Below are 23,202 nucleotides of genomic sequence, written 5' to 3'. Positions count from 1 at the left end.
TGTCATTTAATATTATTATAATAAATATAGCCCTGGTATTTTTTTAAAGCACCCATCATACTACCTTGCTATCATAGATATATTGGGAACTGATGTTGCTAATTTTCTTTATGATTATTTTTTGTGAAAAATGTTGTTTTTCTTTTTTCTTGTATTTATTTTCATTTTCACTCAGGAATTAATAATGAAGTGCATTATGGGTTCTTTTCAATTTTCTGTGCATTTTGTACTTCATTATTTTTATAACAGCCCTGTTTCTGCTTGCAACTGGAGGGATACATGTTCATTCCATTGAGCAGGTCTGATGAAAATACAGGACACAACTTCATATATGCAGTCTGTTTGCTTGCACATGTTCCTTATGGGTATAAACACCACAATCTAAACTAATAATTAATATTTGAAAGAAAAAATATGATCTAATTTAATTCATGTTAGTTTTAAATATCTTGTGATCATTAATTTGCCTCATGATTAATTCATTGTCACTATTTATTAAGAAATACCATCTTTATCCTTGATAAATTCATTACTCTTCATTTGTCAGGCCTATAAACTGACTGGATTTTCTCTTTATGAGATAGCCTCTACACAATAGCAGAATAAGTTAAAAAATCATAAGAGCTTGGACAAAATCAAAACCTCACCATATATTCTCAGCAAACTTAAAGTAAAACTTCATTGATACAGCTGATTATTTTGTGTTATATATTTAACTCCTACATGGATCACCAAACTCATTCATACTCTTCTCTCTTTGTCTGTGTTTTAGCATCTTTGACCCTCTTTTGGGAGTTCTTTTCACTAGCTTTCAACATGGTTGGTTTCTCCGTGTCTTTAATGCCATAAAAGAGTCCTCATCTTTATGTGGCCTTCATTGATTAGGTATTAGTCACTATCTATTAGGCCATTTTTCAAATTTTTTCAATTTACTACTAGATAATATTCCTTTGGTGCTAAATTATTGGTTTGCTTTATCTGTACCCCTTTAAGTTCCTTCAAAATAAGACCTTATAGAATTTTCCTGTTAGATCCTAAGGATAATAGTGAACAATACCTAATAGTGTTACAAAAATTTTTGTTAAATGAACCACTGAAATGCTTGCTTCTTATTATATTAGCCCATTTTCTTAATTCAAGAATTCACACAGCTCATGTCATTCTGTAGAATGCCATAATCACCTTTTATTCTCATGTCACATTTTAGTCTTGGTATTCTTGGTTTGTAAAACTCAGGTATGAAAATTTTCTGAATGTTTTTGTCATACTTTTCCAGCATGTATGATCGACTTTGGGAGTCCATCAAGAGAATAATTCACAGTCGCATTTGTGCCAGTAATATTGGCGTCTCCCTGCTGCTCACAGCATCTGTTTCTTTCAGGAACTGTGCTCCTCGGCTTTTAGCATTCCTGTCACTTGGCCTGTTATTTATTTGGAACACTAGTTTCAATTAGCCATTTGGATATTTTTTAAATCTCAGTACGCATTATACTTTCCATATTTTCTTAGGCAGCTTCTCATTCTGCATGGATCCTGCACTTGGCTCTCAATATAGAATATCTGCTCTCATATATCTACTTTTTCCATCCTTTGAAAATGTGCTTTCTAGTGCAGAAGTTCTGTGATAGCAATTTTTTTTAACCTTTTCATCTTTGGGTTGCTCTCATGGGAAAAAGGGCAAGCCTCATTTTTTTCCTCATGCCACTACCACCATCATCAATGAGAGAGAGGGAGGGAGAGAGAGAGAGAAAAAGAGAGAGAGAGAGAGAGAAAGGCAATTCACTAACACATACAGAGACACACAGGCAAACAGAAACACTATTTGTTAACAACAAAATGATGTTTTATACTTAAATTTGATCTTCCTTCTCCATTGCTAACTTAGAAAAAGTTAGAAAATAAAACCCAAACTTTGCACAGTGGCATTTGAGACTTGATTTCTGATAACATTTTCTCACTGTCTTCTTAGACCTACCACATTCTTTTCTGTCTTTAGTTTTTTATATCTGTAGCTCATTTTGAGTGGAAAGTTATGTTCCCAAATCATCCCATAACTGTTTTTTTCTTTTTCACTTTCAAAAGTCAGCACAAATAATCCCTTCTTAGAGAGGGTTAGCATAATGTGAGTTAGGTTATACTCAACAACCCAGGAATTTATTATCACTGATTCTTGTGTTTCTGTTTTCTCACACTAGCATTCTTGAAATCATGGTGTTTGCTTTCTTATTATTTTCTTTTCTTTTCTTTGATAATTTTCACCCACAGGAATGCTGGAATGTTTTGAGTTCTTAACATAAACCATAGAATGGAAAAAAGATAGAGAGGGAGTAAGAGGATAGAAAGGAGCAAAGGTAGAAAAAGAAAACATGAAGGAAGGAAAGCAGGAAGAAATAAGAAGGATGGTGATGTATTAAGTGAATTACATAATTAATTTGAATTCTGTATTCTCATAGATTTGTTGAAGTGGAATGGACCTCAGGCACTTTCAAACTCAGCAATTTCTTCCTGGCATTCCCTGGAAAAATATTGATGATCAATTACGTTCATTTCAAAAATGTTCATTGAGATTTACACATTACTGGACCTCATATGCTAACTAAAATGTCAATTTTCTTTATTTTGCACTTTAATTATATTAACACACTGATGTGTTGGTCACCTCATGGTGATTAAAAGTACTGGTTAGCAGGTGGAACATTTGAACTTTTTAAAATAAGCATGTATTTCTTGCTGTGAAAGTGATGTAGCTTAGTTATAATGTAGATTTCAAAAAGTTAATTTACTAGAGAAATATAGTGAAAGCAAGTTCACAATGAAACATTTGGTTACTATTAATTCTGCCCAAATTTTTCTTATAAGTAAGGAATTTAAGATAAATTACCCACAATTTTGTTCCTAGTTTCAGCATAGCCAGTACTGAAACCAGAATTAACATCAAACCAATGTTTTTTTTCTCATGTGATATACAGGATATCTATGCAGTGGTGTTAAAAATATTGTCAAATACTCATATTTGCAAAAATGTATGCAAAGTCACATTATATGTGGTTTTAAGTTATTGTAGATCACTTTACTGGGCAAACATAAGAAAATTCATTAACAATACTTATGTAAACAACTTGATGATCAAATAATATTTTCTATATTTCATCTTTGGTTGTTCACAGAAACTCTCAGTTTATATTGCTGACTTCCATATTATTCTTTTCATTTTTATTTCAGTTGCAAGACATACTATGTAAAGTTCATCTTAATTAAATTCTAGAAAACATTGGCCTGTATGTAAATACATTTATTCTCAATCAGGAAAGACACTGCACAGATTCAGTATTATTTTATAGCAAAAAATAATTTTTCTGAATGGAAAATGCAACTTTGAAAGGCACATTTAGAAATAAAATCTCCCATAAAGAGAACAACTAGCTGACCATTTCTGCACATACACCAGAGGACCATATGGCATAACTGGGGGCTCTGAGAATCCCTGACGTCCCACCAAATCCTATGTAACCTTCCAGATAGTGAAAGAAATTCTACAACACACGTTTCATCCTCTCATGAAAGATCTTGGTTGATCTTCCTGTGAAATGCATTTTTTACCAATAATACTTGTTTTCAATTCAGTAGACAGTTCTTTGTAACATTTGAAACAAAAAAAAGTGATGAAGTTGGTTCTCATAGGTATGGGATTGGAGAATAGTAAAAGTACAACTGGAGGAATGAATGTTTACAGAAAATTCATATGAGTTAAAGAGTTATCTTTTAAAGAATATTTTCCTTAGAGATGAACCCAGACAACCATGCTAAGGACAAACAAAATTTTACTTTTTAATCTGAAAAATTATTTCTGTCTTCTATTGGTAGAAAGAACCATTCTTATGAAAATACTAAGTTCCTTTTAGAAAACATGATTGGTACTAAAAGAGAAATGTAGTGGTAAGCTGAGTGAATGGGCTAGAAAGTGTATGTTGGGTTTTGGCTTTATAGGAAACTCCAGACATTGTCTCATGGCTTACATTGTAATCTATTGTACTCTGTTTTAATAATACATCATCTACCTATACTTTCAACCTAAATTCTTATGATTTCTGTGCTTTCAGTCTATGTCTTCTTACCCATATCACAAGGTATCCAATTGCTAGAATCTAACAAAATGTTTCTTGCTTCAAAGCCTTTATACAGAATGCTCCATATGGACTGTTTCTTTCTTCCGCTTCTTCTTGAAAATAATCTGCTCATCTTTTTGGATTCAATATAAACATGACTTTCTCCAGAAAACCCATTTTATTAAGCTCACTCTCAAGCCAGATAGTGTTTCTATTAGATATTCATACAAAAGCTTGGAATTTCCTGTACTTTATCAGTTAACCATGATTTCACACATGTAGCTACATTCAGCTGGAAAGTTCATTGGGTTTGAGGGTACAAAGTGGCCTCACTCAGAGTACTGTCTACTGTCAGATTTTTATCCTCGTGCTTCTGATATTCTAGTAGCCTAGACTTGCTTTATTAAATGGCAATCTCTGAGAAACATTTCAAGAGATTCAAAGTGAAACTTCAAAGCTTCAGAAATTGCATGGTATCATTCTGCCCCACTGTATTGGCCATAAAAAAATAGTTTGGCCCAGACCCAAGCAGAGTGAGGAGCAAACCCTACCTTTTGATGTAAAAAGGTTTACAAAGAATCTGTGACCATTTTTAGTCACAGATTCTATTATTTTTTTTGTCTTTTTTCTCACCTTATTTCCTTTGCTCTCCATTGGAAACTAGCATGCAACACTGTTTAGCAAAGACTAAAAACTTAGTATATATGTATTCATTGAATAAAATTTTTATTACTCAAACTGGGATTAAATATTTAAATTTTGCTCTCAAATATTTTATCTTCATTGAAAACAAGCATCATTTCATAGAAACAAGAGACTAAAGAGACTGTGGAACAAGATTATAGAGAAATAAAGTGAAATGTGTTAGTGATAATTGAGTAGGAGACACTATGTCACCAAGATTAGAATGCAATCTATGTAATCTGATAGTCTGAATAAAGGTACTAATATCACCATTCTTTTTAGATTTCCTCATTCTTTCACTTTATTAAGATCTTAGTTAAAAGATACTTTGTGTTTTACCATCAGTTATTATATTAATCTGTCTATTCTTTTCCAGTACCATTTGAATGTTATTTTCCTTAGGAAACACATGTCACAGTTTGATGATTCAGTTTGGCATACAGTAAATTAAAGCAGATTAATTTAAAAACTATATTATGTTAGAAAAACTTAAATTGTTAAAAGAAATTATAAGAACAGAGGCATCATATATCAAGCAGAAACTACATTATTAAAAATTGAATCAAGGTTTGAGTTCTATTGTGCACTTATAATATATTTTCAAGCTACATGCATGAAGCTTAATCCATAGATATAGATGGGCAAGAAATGTTACATTTTTCTCTTAAATGTAAACACAATTGAAAGTTCCCATCATGTTTGGTAATAGAAAAATTTTATCCTTGTCATTGTTGGGCAAGGGAAAGATAAATATTTGGCCTTTACCTCTTCCTTTGAGTTCCACAAGAATTTAAGAAGCCATTGTAAATGCCTAAATACAAGGGAGAAAAATATCCAGTCATTATTGTCCAAGCCCACTATTTTTCATGGAGGCAGAAGACCTTGTGCTTCCCCTGACCAGCCTGTGTGAAACAATCTTAGCAAAAGAAAGAATCCAGGTTCCTAGACCCTTTTTTCCTTAAATACAACAGAGATGTATGGGTCATCCACATTGCCTGTCCACAGTCTCCCCGCCCCTCTACCTCAGTCATTTTACCATCCTGTATTTGCTCGAAGTAATCTCCTGAAGAAACTTACATTGTCAAGAAACAAAAGTTAGGGAGGAAACTCTGCAGAAAAATACTTCCTGAAGGGAACTCATGGGGTGAGAACCACATGAACAATATGACAGTGTGTGGCATATAATAAGTGCTCATTTAAATATATTGGAATGCCCTGTCTCACTTAATGACTTCTATTCATAAATTTGGAGTGATAACAAAGATATTTTCACACAGATGAGGGGATCAAGTCTCCATCAACTTTAAATTTTTTTTAAATTTTATCATTTTTGTATTTACTCATATGTGTGTGCCTTGTTTGGGCCACTTCCTCCATCAACTTTATAAGGGTTAAAAGTCTACTTCAGGAAAATGATTGGGTTTAATTATTACTTGTAATTGGAATATACCAAAGTTTTCTGAATAAATTTGAAATTTTTGATATTTCACACAAAACTAATGATTAAAGAATATGTCCTTTGCCTTAAATAATCGTTTTCAGAAAAAGTCAAACAAAATAAAATGCATATGGTATTGATCAAATAAGACACTCTTACTCAAAAATCTTTTTCAGAACTCAGAAATTTCTTTATATGTTTATTGTGTATATAGATATTGATAAATACCATATTACACAGACAAGTAAACTCATAAATGTGAGAGAAAAAAAACAGATTGAGATAGATGTGTGTGAGAGAGCTAGAGAGAGACAATTGAATTTTCTACTTGCCATTTTATATATTTAGTCATCTGGGAAAAAGACTGACAAGTCAAAAAGTCTTACTTCAGTATTTGAGATATGATAACTTTATTCAAATTTGTTATTGCTTATAGTGACTGTCAGTTTTGAAGATGAACAAGTTTCTGCTTGGAATATCTTCAATTTAAGTTTCTATGTATTGAGTTTTTAAGAAAACTAGCAAGTCTTAATATAAACCATCTGTGATTTTAATTCTCAATGTCTATTTTCCTCAAGTATGTTGTAAATATACATGTTCATAATGAATAGATATCTAGAGTATTAGATTTTTTAATCCTTGAAAGATTATAAATTTTAAATACATGTGAAGTAAAAAATATTAAAGGACTTCATTGAACTTGACTTTTTTCTTATTTAATTAAAAGATGTTTATAAATTTTATCCAAATGTCCTTGTTATATCATCTTCCCACTCTCTGTCATTGCACAAGTTTTCATGGTATCAATCAAAGCACACAAACATTAAAAGGATAAGTGTAAGTAAGAATTAATTCCAAGATTCAGATAATATTCACAGTGCTCAGTTGAATTTGAACTTCAGATAGATGACAAATAGTTTTATTATAAATGTGTTTTGAGTACTGCACAGGAAATACATATACAAAAATGATTATTATTTATCAGACACACAAATTTAACTGTGTCCTATGTTTTTATTTTCTAAATCTAGCAACCCAGTTTCAAAGTGTTCATAGCATGTGATTGCACCAAGTGAATGTTTGTCATAATCTTAGTTCGTGTATCTCCTTAATACCTTCCACATTATAGAAAGAGAAATCCTTCCAAAATGCCAATCTTGTCAAATCAATCTTCTGCTTAAAATCTTTCAGATTGCCTCATCCTCTTAAGCAAAGTTGAAATGTCTAAATGCTTTAGGGCTTGATTTCTATTATCACTTTCTTGTTATTCCTCCCATGGCAAATAATTTGCAGTTCCCTGAGTATGTCTTGCTATTTCTTCTGTTGCACATTTTTCTAATCTGATACATCTGACCAGAATATTCTTTTATTCCTTATGTAATTGGCATAAATTATTCATTCTTTAAATAACACCGATGTCTCTTCACCTAGAATGTCTTCTTGGTTTGTGTAAGCATAGTAAAGGACTTCTCAACTGTTTTCCTAGATCTTCAAATATCCCATATTGAGCATATCATATTGCTCTGATTTTTTCTAAGACAGCTATGGGAACGTTAGCTGTCTTAGCTATGAGACAGCTATAAGAATGTTCACTTGTAAAACAGGAATGTATATGAATATATATATACAGATAATAAATATATATATGTACACATAGATATATGATTCATGTCTATATGATTACATTACTTAATACATGTCTGTGAAGTAGCAAGGTAGGAGAAGAGATGGGCTATAGTAAATCTTATAGTTTTGTTATTTACAATGCAAACAGAGAAGAGAAAAAAGTCTTCATTCTCCTTGGTATAAAAAGGATAGAGTACACAAAGTTTAGTTAATAATTAACACTTGCATTCTCTGAAATGAGTGCAAAATAAGATTTTGCTTCTCAATATCTACAAAGATTTAAAAACATTAAGTAGATTGCTAAGTCTCTTTGTTCATATTACACTCTTACTTTTCTTTTGTCAGGTAAATTATATGGAATTCCTTTGTAATTAAAGTATAAATGTGTCTGTCTCATCTCCTGGGAAGAATTAAGTGAAAGAAACTCTAATTAACTTTCTGATTTATATCACACTGAGGATCAAACTCTATGTTCCTAGAATAGAAAGTGTTGAAGAGAGTTCACCAGAAATTACAGTTTTAAAATATATGACTTTTGAGAGGCTTCTCTGTCAGATCGCCACATTTTGTGCCTATCTGTGACCATCATCAAACTAAAGAATAAGACAATCTTGAAGCTGAATATAAAGAACGTAAATTTCAGCTATCATTTTACAATATCTACCATTATTTGTCAATTATAATTTGTTAATGCTAAAACACACTGATTTTTTAAATTCACAATCCTCAAATGAAAGCTATTGGTAAAAAGGAAATCAGTTGAGTAATGGCATGAAGAAACACAAAGTTTTACCTCTAATACTCTAAATATTGACATATGGGTCATAAAAGATACCAGCTTATAATGATCATAATAACTCAGCAGTCAAAGTATGAATATAACCACCTTTCAGGTTAATAATAACTTTTGATGATAGATCTTAGTATTTCTGGAGGCATTTTGTAACATACTGATTTTCTAAGCCATGGTTGTCATTTATTGTCAAGCGAATTCTTCCTAATCCTAATTAATTTACTGTTATAAAACAAAGTGCCATGCAGAGTACATGATACAAGAAGAATAAGGAACTCAGATTTTTTGACCTGAGTTTCTTATTGAGATGCTTTACTATGCCATACTTATGCAGATTCTTAACAGTTGCGCAGCAACCCTTCCAAAATTGACCCATAAAAGCCTTTCTTCAACAATGTTGGCTCTTTATCAGTCACCCACAATTCCCTAAATCAACAAGTTAATAAAGAAACCAGTTCTCCAAATCATATAGCAATCACATGGATCAGTTATCCATTAATGATAAATCAATAAGGATCATAAAATACTCTTATGGAAAACTTCACACTCCTTTCCAAAATATGTATCTTCTAAACTGTACCTAATATTTCCTCCTGGGATAAGAAAAATATGATAAACAAATTCAAAATGAACAATTAAGCAATTACTGTACTATCTTTGCTCCATCAACTGGAAAATTAATTGACTGATTATAAGATAATAACTTTGAGAAGGTAATATTTAATCCTAAGGAACATCTTACTACCATCTGGGACTATAGAGATATCTAATATGGGGATAAAGATAGTTTCATGGCTTCCTTTAAGTTATATCACACATGTAAAACCAATATTATATGCACACTAGACCCTTAGTATTAATGGATGTTTGGTTCTAAGTAGATCACTGTTGAGTAAAAACCACTACTGCTCGGATGTATAGAGCAGCACGATTCATTTTTTCTCATAATGAAACCCAATTTCTGTTTTGTCACTTATATATATATATATATATATATGTGTGTGTGTGTGTGTCACTATATAAATATATATATATATATATATATATTTTTTTTTTTGGTACTGGGGCTTGAACTCAGGTTTGCTAGGCAGGCGCTCTACCACTTAAACCACTCCTCCAGCCCCTGTCACTTCTACTAAGCTCATTAACTTTTCCATTGCTTTGGGGGCACCATTTAGTTTTTAAGATTAATATTCTCATAAAATTGATGAGAAAGCAACACTCAGCATATCACACAATGATTTAAACACAACTAACAATAATGCTGGACTGACAAATCTACATAAATTCAGATGCATAATGTATACACAGAAATTTAAACATTTGTGAAAATTTTTTATAACTTTCATTTATTATTATTATTATTACTGACTGTGCTTGGTCAAAACTGTGTAGAATAAATCCATGAATAATGTGGGCTTACTATATGTTATGCATTAACAAGAGTACATTTACAATTAATGAAAAATGATGACACCCTTCTCCCTAATATACAAGACTGATGTAGAAGAAATCAGAGGATATACCAAGAAACAGTGAAGACAGGTACGATCCAAGGAAATACTCTATGGACTAGTCCAGGAAATGGAACAGATATCCTACAATTAATGACTGGACTACAGAAACTTATATATGAAATATATGTATGTTCAAATATATATGAATATATACAATGGAACATTATTCAGGTATAAAGAAGAATTAAATTATGTTGTTTACAGGAAAATAGTTGGAACTGAAGAACCTCATGTTAAACGAAGTATACCTGGTTCAGAAAAACAAAGCTCACATGTTTTTCTCTCATATGATAGATCCAAAAGATAAATTTATATACAAATACAAGCATGATAATTTTTTACATATATATATCACATATATATATATACATGTACAGAATATCTTTCCAATAGTGAGATGGTTTGAAGGGAAGAGGGGGAGGAGGGAGAGGAAAAGAGAACAATAGAGAATGAATAATATTCAAATCCGTTACATTTATGTAGGAAGAAGGCACAATGAAAAACACTGAAAACTGACAAAAATGGAGTAAAGGGAAATGGTAAGGCAGAGTAATGGAGGGGATAGACTAATTATAGTACAATATATTTACAGATCAGATACCATGGCAAAACCTCTTGGAACAATGAACATAAAACAATGAAGGACAAGAATATAAAACTAGGGTTGTTAGGGAGAGTGTCCTAATTGGGGTGCAGGGGTGAATGAGGAGGAAAAATGAGGGTAAATAAGTTGGTGTATCTTATATACATGCATGCAGACAGAACACTGAAATCTGCTGTAATCATTATAATTAGAGGGGGGAAATGAGGGAGAAGGAAGGTAGGGATGAATTTTACCAAGCTACATTGAGAGCATATGTAGAAATGTCACAATGAAATCCATAGTTCAACTACTATATGCTAACAAAATGTTTAAAATAAAAATAAAAGGAAGGAAGGGAGGGACACAGGGAGGGAAAAAAGAATAGAAATATTTCACATTTTTTTCTCAGTCATTATTAGTACAACAGCTAATCTCACCAGCACCTTTCCTTTACCCATGTCCCTTCTACTTCAAAATACCATATGCTATCATAAGATATTATTTCTACAGAAGGATGATGGGAATAAAATAAAAGGAGAATTGTATATGTTCTTAGATGCTTCTTCCTCTCTTTTTTACACCTCTATTCTAGTATAGACAATATAAAATTCAATGATATTGTAATTACACGCTATGTGTCATTTGGGTAATTCTGGACAGGTCCCATTTATTACCTATGTTCATATACTGACAGTTTTATACTTAATCTTCAATAATCATTGATGAAATATAAAGTAAAATATCCATTGTTTGGAAAAGGAAGACAGAGATGCATTTAACTTTTCTACTCATTCTTTTCTCACATACTTACCTAGTATTCAAGAGGAAGTGGAGAATAAGCATGTAGAGTTTTGTTCTCTGCTTTCAAAATACTATTAATAGATACACATTATCTTGGAATGGACAGCAAGACTGTGAAAGTCGTGATGTTAGTGATATGACATCTTGTCACAAAATATATAGTCCCTTTTATCTAAAGTTGCTCCTAAATCTTCCATGAGAACCAGAGTTATTCCACAAGATTTTGTATAGAATGACATAAAGTGTGTGCTATGTTTCATTTTCTTTGGGGGCAAACCTATAATGACAAATGCGTCTACATGAATTCAATGATGAGAGCTGCTATAAGAAAGAGGTCTGAAACTCCCAAATCCTGGATGATGGTTGATGCAAGTCATTCTCATTTCCTTCTTGTGAAATGAAATAATAATGTCATGAATCTTATTCAAAACATAGGTTTTCAAGTTTTAGCACCACCGATATGACTTTACAGAAGATAATTATGCTTAGTTACATAAAAACTTCTCAGTTTATATTTCTTGGACTTCTACAAGTAGTGTATGCATTTGTGGCTGCATATACATAAATGGCACCCAGATCCCACCAATGCACATAGTGGAGACATCTAGGATGTATGTACAGGACAGTGGTAAATCCTGAAACTTGGATTCTACACCTTCCTTTCTAATCAAGTGGGTGAAGCAAGAGCCTCATAACTATATTTAATTTTACCTAACATGCTCTCATTTTGATTTTAGTTCTAAGAAGTGAGATGTCTGTTCTTCCACATTCTCATGATATTGGGTGTATTATTCTTACATTCATATATGTATATACTTTTATTGTTGTTGACCCACACAGTAGCCTCATTACTTCTTTCCTTCCACACATTGATATGTCTACATTTCATTTGGAAAATGCTATCTATCACAGTCTTGTGTGTGAGTTAATCAAAAATTCAAACAATGCAGAATGTGGGATCGTTATCTTGCAATAAGGAATAGAAACTAATTTGGTTAGCAATTGTTTTATAATAATTCATTTAGTAATAATAAGTGTGAGTTTAGTACAGGTACTATGATATTAATGGAAAATCTTTCTATCATCAGTTTTGGCTTGAGTTGCATATATTTTATTTATTCATTTGTTAGTTTCCATTTACGTAATGTATTCATGATTGTAGAAAATCACTTACTTTAATAATTTTTTTCTTATTTCACCAAAAGGAATTTACATTCATATTTTAGCATTACAGAAATATAGGTGCAGTTTATAACATCTTTGTATTCTCATGTCATATACTATCAGGATGTATCATATTTATTGAATAACATAAAAGAGTACAATCTAATGCAGCTTCAAAATAAAATAACTGTATTTTAATTTATGGCAAAAACTTTATAAGACCAATATAGAAGTACTTTTAAAACTGAATTATGAACTAACATTCTGTTCCAGTCTTCACTTAAATTCTCCTGACAGAGAGAAACTTTACACAAGCAACAATTGGTTAAATATAAAACTTTTATATTTCTTTTAGTATTTGAAGGGCAGTTTCTATCTCTGTTTCTCTAACTTGAATGTTGAAAGTTTTTACATGTCCACCAATTTAAACTATTAAATATAACACTATATAGGTTTTAAACATTAATAATGATTAAAATGAAAAATGAATTAGCTATTTTTCTAACTATTCTATGCTTAGAGGAAATGGCAGCGTTTAACATGTAACAAATCAGTAGCTTTGTTTCACTTCATACTCATATTTAATTAGATTGGCTATTATTTTCATGTGTTGACAGGTTTCCTTATAAGGTTCATCTAAGTAATATTAAAAAAAAGAAAAGAAAACCTAAAAGTTAAATTACATGTTCTAAACAAAATTGTCGCATTAGTTCTGTTTTATTTTATTTTGTGTTAACTTATTTTGTGTGTGTGTGTATATATGTATTTATTTTCCTTAGTTTGCATGCTTTCATTTTAATGTTTATTGCACACTTGTCATTACATATTATTATTCTGTTAAACTTCCACTCAAATGTTTCAAATGAAATACTAAAATCAAAAAAAGAAACAATACATGAAGCTAATTCACATAATATGCCAAACATGAACATCTAAAAGCAACTTCTTTGGATATGTTACTGTCTTTAACATTTTCTTATACATTTATATATATTTTGGACCATCTATTCATATATTTAGCAAGGTATTTTATTTTTTCCTTCCACTGGGAGATAAACAATAATTACAATGCAGCGTGTCACAAAATTTGAGAACAATTTATAAGATTAAAAGTTTAATAGACAAGAGTTTCATATCCAATCATATTATGTGGTTTATCCATTGTATTTGTTAGAAGATACAATTATTAACAGTTTGTGCTTAGCCACTGGCAGATACACTCTTAAATTTAAAAATTTTCCGAAACTTAGTTAATGTTAAAATACATAGTAAAATTTAATTAATTGACATATGGAATATTAAATAAATTTTCTAATTTGCATGCTTAGCATACGTCATTTTCCACTATCATAATTCCAAAATATGACATACAATTATTATTTAAAGAAGCATGTTTATGTATGTAAATCATTTCATTTTATTTTTGTTATATTGGGATATACTGTTTAAAAATAAAATTACATTTCAGGAACGTTTGTATACTGTAAACATCTTATGTAAAAGAAATCTGAAATAATTTAATGACAGGATAACCCAATTGTGATAAGCTATACCTTGTATACATGATTTAATTTCAAATGAAGAATGGATCTTCTGAATGTACACTTTTTGCCTTGATTTGCGTTCTATGTCTTGTATGCGTTTAACTGTGCTATCAAAGATAATGTTTAAAAAATTGTGTAGCATACTTCATTTTTAAAAAAAAGAAGTAAAAACAATGACATTTTAATACTGAATAAGATATATTTTATATTTAATACTGAATTGTTATTACACATAATTCTAAGTATTTTTTTCCCAACATTAACAATTACCTCGTGAAAGAGTTATGCATGCAAAATTTTGAATGTTTTTAAGCTGGTAAACATTTTGATGATTTAAAGTCTGTGTTTCATACACTTCCACTTTAAAGAGGTACCAATATCACTCTAAATTGGTTTGCATTTTAAATAGAATGATCATAAACGTACATTATCTAATGGCATTGTGATGAATGAGTTTATTGTCATATTAAGGAAGTTGTGGTACTTCTTTATAGTTTCACTTATCTAAATTTAGACGCAATTCTACTTTCTGCTTTCATGAATTCATATCTACTCTTCACTTTGCATAAATTTGAACATTATAAGTAAATTCATTTCACACCAACAGTAAACTTTCATACTTTCAAGTGACAACAAAAATCTTGACGTAATTGTTACTAAAGCAATTAAATCATCAGATTCCACACTTTTCCAAAGTGATGTTTTTGAAAGTTAAAAACAATATTATCTGTTTCCTGTTCCCACTTTGGAATTGCTTTCCAGTTATGTCGGTGTTTGAAATGTGTCTTTGCCGTGGTAAATTTGTAATCATGTTTCATTTGTGAAATTTATCCTGTTTATTATTGCCAATATGATTCTAGCCTTATTATTAAACTAATTCCTTCATTTATACTTTTATGAGTGTTTCTTGAGAACCTGCTGTGTGTCAGGCACCGTTCTAGGTGCTAGAGATTCAGCAATGACTAAAATATGCAAAAATGTCAGCCTTCATGGAGCTTGCATTCCAGTACGGAGATGATGCAATGTATATTAAAACATAAGGACTGATTTCTAAAATATCCAGCTGAAATACCTGTTTGATTAGATTATGCTTGTTGTAGAAAGTGTGGGTTTCAATGCTTTATTTTAACATTGAAACCATGTTCTATATTCATGATAAAGGACTAGCATAGAATCACTTCCACCATTTATGTGAGTTAAAATCTAATGCTGAAGATTTCGGGACTGGAGTTGCTAAAAGACCCCATGTCTAACTGCTACCACAGATCAGTTCTAAGTACAGAATTGGTCTGGAATTTTGGAGCTTATCCTCTTGGATTTTCAATAAAATCGGTGCTTTTAAGTTTGTCTGTAGGTGTTTGGTGACTAGTTACAGAAGCAACCCAAGCCTCTTCCCTAGAATTATCACAGAGTTTTTTACCCAAATGTAGTATTTGTTTTAGATTAATCATAAGGACTCTGTAACAGAAGGTGATAATTCAGTTTATGTTTTTGTTAAAGGTTGGAATGATCATATTTGAGATAGAATAAAAATTCCATTATTTTTCATACTTTCAAATTATCTTTAGTTGCACATGTTTATAATTAAATAGCTTCCTTCTTAATGTCTGAAAACTTCAAAAATTATGATGAGTTCAGAAAAATGACAATGTATTAAATTTTTATCCTGCTGTCATAAGTCCTTTCAAAAGTAGAAGGCTCAATTCAATTCTTATTGGGATAATAAAGACCAGTTTCCATAGTAATGACCTTGTAGGCATCCCTAACGTATGTTATCATGACATCTTACTACATGTTAATACTGTAAGTAGTTATTGCTTAATCATATGATTAAACATTGTCCTTGTAAATATTACCAGCTGGTTTAAACTGCCATCCTGAGTTTAATAGATTCTAAACATCACAGAATTATTTGGATAAATATTTAATAGCAAATTTTTCTAATTGATTTTTAAAATGCACTAAAATATTTCAAATATTATGATAGCTGTCATACCTCACTTATCTCTGGTTCCCTCAAAATATACTCACTATTTAATTATTTTGATTTTCTATACATCATTCAATAGAATATGATTATTCCAGATGGAAGAATTAGTACCAGAAATGTGATGTTTTGCGTACTGATCAATGAGCTGCTCCATGTTCAACTTCCTTTATCACTGAGTTTAAGGGAAAAAGCAGAATTACTTGTCCTACTAATCACCTGACTACAACAAAGAGAGAGAAAAGGACAGAACATTCTCAATATCTTTTTAAGCAATATTTCAATTTTCCTTTTACAGGAATTTGAAATTTGAGAAGAAGGGCTTATAAAAACCTATACCACTCATTGGTTTAAAAAATGTTTAAGAATTTTCTAACCAGGACCTGACTCTAATTCCTATTTAATGACTATAGTTCCAAACTTCGATGATTTTTCTTGTTAAGCAGTTTAGTGGTAAATATCCTTTTAAATATATCCTCATTCGGTTACATTCTTCTTTTCTAAGATTACTTTTTTATTACAAAAGAATAACGTACCACCAAGTATACCTTTTAAGAAATTTAAGTAAAATGAAATAGAAAATTCTAATCTCCCATTTTAAATGATGATTATAAATTATGTGAACCCCTAATAAGGATATAGATTTGTCAAAGTTTTATATATACTTAAAATATACTCTGCCAATATATGTACCCATGCATATACATATCATGTAAACACATACATGCCCCTAGCATGAAATATTTATATTTGGAATTTCTCATCATTAGTTAAAATTAGTGATGTATGAATAAAAGTTCATGTAACATTTTTCTGACTATTACTTATTGCAGTCATCTCAATATTAAGTAATTTGTTTAATTATAACTAGTTTAAAATTTTCTTAATTTAAAATTTCAGCTAGGAATATTTTAGAACATTAAACAATTTCAAAAATTACATTAAATTGGAAGGCATGTATACTTTATAACATTGAATATTTTAACATATTGGATTCTTTCTGGCTAATGAAGTTAAAATAGACATTTACATGTAGTAATTTCAGATTCTCGTTATTTTCATCATTTTGTTTTCATTTTTGCTTTGATTTTAAATTTTCCTTTCCTTACTTGTTTGTCTTAAAATAGAAAATTTGATATTTTTCCCAGAAATTATAAAGAGATATGGCACAGACTATTCAAAGCATACTTTTGAGAAAAGTGTGGTTACATAGTTACCCGTTCTGTCAAAACCTGTCACTTGCCAGGCATTTGCTACTAAAGTTCATCTGTAGATTTTTTAAAAAGAGTAGAAAATTATTGATTCAGAGCCACAGAAATAATTTACTCTATCATCCTTTTTCATCCTAATGTAGTTAAAATATGTTGTATTTTTTGTATAATATCTATCCATAGTTGATTGATACGAACAAACCTACAGATCTGGTGTGATTCACATTCTAGTGATGTGTTTGTGTTTTGCCTCATCATGTTGATTATCCTTAAGGTAATAGAAGAGAATATAATTTATTAAATTTATGAAAAAATAAAATTTAAAAGAAAAAGTTAGCATCTAGTGCTACTGTGTCCCACAGGTTCTTCTACATTGACCCATACTACCTCCACTGGTGAGTTAGAGGAGCATAACAGGACTACCACTGGTGCTATTGCTGTTGCTAGCACACCTGCAGATGTTACTGTATCCAGTGTTACAGCTGTCACCATCCATAGACTTTCTGAGGAACAGCGAGTGCAAGTTACGAATCTCAGAAATTCAGGTCTGGACCCCAACACATCCAAGAACGGGCTCTCTCCTCATCAAGCAGATACACAAAGTTCAAGGAGAAGACCAAGAAATGCTGAACAGATAGAAAGAACTAAAGAGCTTGCAGTTGTTACTCATAGAGGTATTGGATGTTATTTTACTTGTGCACATTTAGTTACAGCCAAAGCAATCTTTTGGTATTGATTCTAATTAGAGAATGAGCTAAGATGTAGAAGGAGCCAAGATGTAGAAAGTGAAAGAGAGTTTGAAATGGCTGAGCAAGATGAATAGTAACAGCCAAAAATGGAATAATTTAGAAGCACCTAAATTAAAATTTTTAAAAAAGCAAAGCTCAGTGCAACTTTTTGAGGGGAAGGGGGTAAAAATAGAACGAGAATTCATAAAAAGACAGCAAAAACTAGTACTAAACACCTATTATTTGTTTCAACCTAGCTATGATTTTGAGGTTATAGGTAAATAAGGTAGCCATTTTGTATTATTAAGTGTACATATTTGCACATATGTAGTTTACCCATGTAGCAATTATAAGTGTTTGCATGAGATTTTTGTACTGTAGAAAATACTAACACTTGAGAAAATAGATAATTTGGAAAAAATGGAAACATCTGGTGATTGTTCACATAGCTTAGACTTTTATTTCTAAGTTATGGATTGCCTTACCAATATGATAGTGATGAAAATAGATTTCTCATGTTGAAAAGACAGCAGCAATTATCTGATATCATGGTTCCATAGTTAAAATATCCCTTAATGTCCTAATTTAAGTCTAAAGAAAAAAAAATACAAACCATATGATATGTAGGTAATTTTCTACTCAATATGTCCATCTTTTGTAAAATTAAGAAGTATAACAAACATATTTTTTTCTCTTCATGGCAAGTTGCATGGAAAAAATTAATGTAATGTCAAAAAGTAAAAGTGCACTTAAATCAACATATGCATAATTGAAAACTTTAATTTATTAATCATATTTCAAGTATAAAATATTTATTCCATTTCCAACTCATCATCACATGTTCTTTAGCTTGGTTAGGATTTATGTAGTGTGATTAGGCATGATTTATACAGACTATGATATAAGTAATAAAAAATTATTCAATGCTTAATACCTCACAGGAGAGAAATTAATGCATTTTCACATAAGTTAATTAAAGATCATAAAAAATCAGCAAAGCTTATTTCCAATATAATTAATGTGGAAATACCTACTTTGATTTTCTTTAATAAGACACATTCTAAAATTAATTTTTGGCAAGTGGTAGTCTCCTTTAAAGGAGTAGGTTGACATCACTTTGCTTCTTTGTTCACTTTTCTACCATGAATACTGCTACTCTTAAGAACATGGGAATCACATTAAAACTTAAAATTTACTGAATCAAGTAGTTTTCTCTGCTAACTATGAAATAAAATGGGCCAAAATTATATTAAAATGTTGATTATAGAATAAAATTTTAATTTTTAACTTTCTTTGGACAATTGCATGAGGTAACTAATATTGACAAGCTACCCCAAAAGCATTTTATCATGCATCAAATAGGGTGATTTATAATGTTTATTATAAAATTCAAGTATAGCCAAAATTTGCCATTGTGTTTTATAAGAAAACGTGGGAATTATAAACTAATATCTTGTAGAGATTAGAATAACATTTCAAATTGAAAACAGAAAAGGTAGTAGTAAATTACTAAGTAAGTAATTTGAAAATGATTCCTTATAAAATTTCAAGTATATTCATGTGAATTTGACTTAAACATTGAATACTTCCTTTGTAGATTTCAAAACAGTGCTTGAATTTTCTCAACTGCTTCTATACGGATCCACCGCTCTTGGAGAGCCAACATCTATTTCACCTTTTCCCATACTCTTTCTAAAACGGTGTTCTGAATTTAACACTCCTTCCATTGGTGTCATTTCCTTTGAAAGTAAACATTCTTCAACTGTTGATGTTTAAATTATGTAGAAAACAATATATGGGGAATATCTTAAATGTTATATTCATATTATTCTCAGTGAATTAAATTATGCTTTTATCAAATCTCTATTTTAATTAAAGTTGGTTCCTGTTTCTTCTTCAGTAACCTATTACATTTCAATGATTTAAGTTTTCTGGTACTCTATTATCCTGTAGACCAAAACTATTCACTTTCTGTGCCAAAAGTGTCCATATAAAGAATAAAAAATGCCTATTTTTAAAGTCCTCGAAACAGAGCTATATTTTCTTACATAAAAGAGTCCTCAAAACTTGATGGTACTTGAAAGATTTGGCTGGCAAGAAAGTAGTGTTGCTTAAAAAAATAATAATTCCAAATCATGCAACATTCCTTATGTGGTTATTGAATACCATTCTAGGATAAATTATGATAAATAATGCATGACCCTTGTCTTCAAAAGCTTGATATAGAGTAAAAAAAAATAGAGAAAACCATCCTGGTGGTGCAATAAAATTTTCTAAAACTCATGGTTGATCTAGTTTTAAAAGAGTAGCAATTATATGCAGGGAATGAATTTCTTGAGTTACTTTTAAAATAAGAGTGAATAAGCATGATCCAGTATTACTTGCTTAAATTTTTCTACATGTTTCAGGGAAAAAAAATCAACTCATTCTTCCAATCCATTCTCCACAATGAATCAAAGTGGCATTTTAAAAGTTAAAATCTGGTTATATTAAAGCATCTAGTGATTTCTCAATTGACCTTCGGTGGTGACCTGAGAACCTGAATAATTTGATTTTTGCTCATCTCATCAATTTCATCTCATGAAGCAACTACAATCATTATTTTTTGGCCAAGTAGAATTCATTTTAGTTTATAAATATACCATGCTCTTTTTTACCTTAAGCTATTCTCATAATCTATTTCTGCTTTTCCTGCTTTCTTTCAACTAGATTGCTCTAATTTTCTTTTGAGGAATAGTTACTTCCACAAAGATTAGATCTTTGATTCAAAACTTGCTATCATAACCTGTACTTTTCCTGTATATGCAATTATTAGCCCTATGACTTTTTCCATAAAATTTTAATATCATTAAGGGTAAAAAATAGATCATTACTCATACTGCATTTGCAGAGTCTAGTGAAGTTTCTGACTGATAAATGTATATAGAAAATACATTCTAAATTAATGAGTAAATGTTCACATGTAACTAGTTAAAAACTTACTTAAATTACTAAAGATTTGAGATTATCTTCTTCAATATAATGAAATAGCTATATACTTCAATATTTAAGATAATTTTGTACCTCATTTTGTCAGTTATCAGTTTTTGTACAAAAACTTTTTAAATACAATAATATTCTTATGACCACACAATAATATATCACAATTATGATACTATATTACTCCCTCAAAATTCACAGTATGAGACAATCTAAATACTGTCTTACAGTCTTTTTACATATGTATAAATTAAAAGGACACATAATTAAACACAAACTATAATATCATATAAACAAATATCAGTGTAATACAGTAGATGCTATTATACTGAAGTTAATTGCCACTTAAAGCATAAATATGGCAGAGATGGCTATAGCATAGCTTCCTTTGATATCTGCAAGACTATGTTACTTTACACTCTGAGAAAATTTAGTATTTTTCATAATTCATTTTGCAATTAAGATTATATTTTTATGGTGGCTTTTGATCATTACTAGTTCCTAATTTATGCATTTTCAACAATCTGAGTCAAATCATTTATAATGGACATAAATATTATTATGAACATGAACTATGGAAGCTGAAATTGCATACGGTATTTGATACTTGATACTTGGGTATGTGCAGACTCAAATCAATGTCCTGGTTTATGATAAATTAAGTCTTAACTCACTATAACTATTTTATATAAATAGTAGTTGTAGTTAGGCACTGGTGCCTCACACCTGTAAGTCCTAGCTGCTAGGGAACCTGAGATCAGGAAAATCACATTCCAGACCATCCCAGATAAATACTTTAGGAGACCACATCTCCAAAATAATCAGAACAAAATGAGCTCAATTGGTAGAATGCTGGAGCGCTTGTGGCTCAAGCAGTAGAGCACCAAGGGTGAAGCATCCAGTCCCACCAATAATAATAATGACAATAATAATAATAGTTGTAAAATGAATAAATGTGAAAAAATCTTGCAGTATTTTTCAAAGATCTTTACAATCCTGTACAGTGTTCAATTCCAATTAATTTTCTAGGTAATATGTTAAATATCAGGAATTTCATTTGATTTTCTATTTGTTTTAAGTAACAGAAACCCTTTCTGATTTTTCCATATTTGAAGTCTTTGAACACCAAGATAAAGAGAAAAGGAGAATGAAATATTAATAAGTATGTTTAGATCTTCTAGTAACTATGGATTAATCCCACATCACACTATGATATATCAATGTCTATTATTCTCAAAAAAATTCAGATTTCTTTTTTACTGCACTTTTGGCAGTTACTCTGAATGAAACCCTGCTCGGTTTTTAGGAACAATCAGAGCTCAATTTCCATATCTGTACAAATGGTTATTAGACTAGCATAGTATTATTTTAAAGTTACTATGAGTTTTAAACATGATAGTAGGTGAAAATGTCAGAAAATCTGAGGCATCTTCTCTAAATGAAAGTTTAAAATCAAATTGCCTACCATCCACATTGAGTTTTGGGGTCAATGGACTAGAGTCTGCATGTTGTCCCTTATTAACTTCATGAACTTGAGCAGGAAATTCAATTCAATAACTCAATAACTGAGAATTGTCCCCTCATAGGGTTACGTGAAAATCTTAACACACTTGCTGACGGAAGTGTCCAGCACATAGTAATTATTGCTATTTTTACTACTATTAAGCAAATATATGCTGACTCTTGCTGCATACATGACATTATATTGAATAGTGACGATGTAAGAATGAACAATACAGTCTATGCCATCAAGTAGTGTACAATACCTGAAAAAATAATAATTGAAATGCACTGAAAGAAGCCTGGTAATCATAATATTTTAAAATGTTTTTAGTACAGCAGAGGGAATAAATGTAAAAGTCAAAGAAGGTTTCACAGAGAATACTTGAAGTAATCTGTGAAAAATAAAATTTTGAAAGTAGTAAATTGTGTTTATATTGCTAAGATCCATATAAGATGCTTTAAGTAAATATTTTTGGTGAGTAGAAATGAGTTGATAAACAAAATATTTAGAAAGTTCAACTCTGCCTAAAGGAAGAAA

At 30.6% G+C, this 23,202-nt stretch overlaps 1 protein-coding gene across 6 annotated transcripts in view; it reads left to right on the top strand.

The window, feature by feature from the left end:
- The window catches only part of Csmd3 (CUB and Sushi multiple domains 3), a 1,205,819-nt gene that overhangs the window by 467,772 nt on the left and 714,845 nt on the right, over positions 1-23,202 (top strand). For 3 of the 6 annotated variants that reach the window (XM_074069090.1, XM_074069086.1, XM_074069085.1), the window contains one exon: positions 17,817-18,128. The exons of the other annotated variants lie outside the window; for them this stretch is intronic. In XM_074069090.1, coding sequence (XP_073925191.1) covers positions 17,817-18,128 — 312 coding nt within the window. The remainder of the gene's footprint in view (positions 1-17,816; positions 18,129-23,202) is intronic. 6 annotated transcript variants of the gene reach the window in all.

This window comes from Castor canadensis, chromosome 3 (genome assembly GCF_047511655.1).
Source record: "Castor canadensis chromosome 3, mCasCan1.hap1v2, whole genome shotgun sequence".
NCBI classification, from domain to species: Eukaryota; Metazoa; Chordata; class Mammalia; order Rodentia; family Castoridae; genus Castor; species Castor canadensis.
This window is presented reverse-complemented; position numbering and strand designations above follow the sequence as displayed.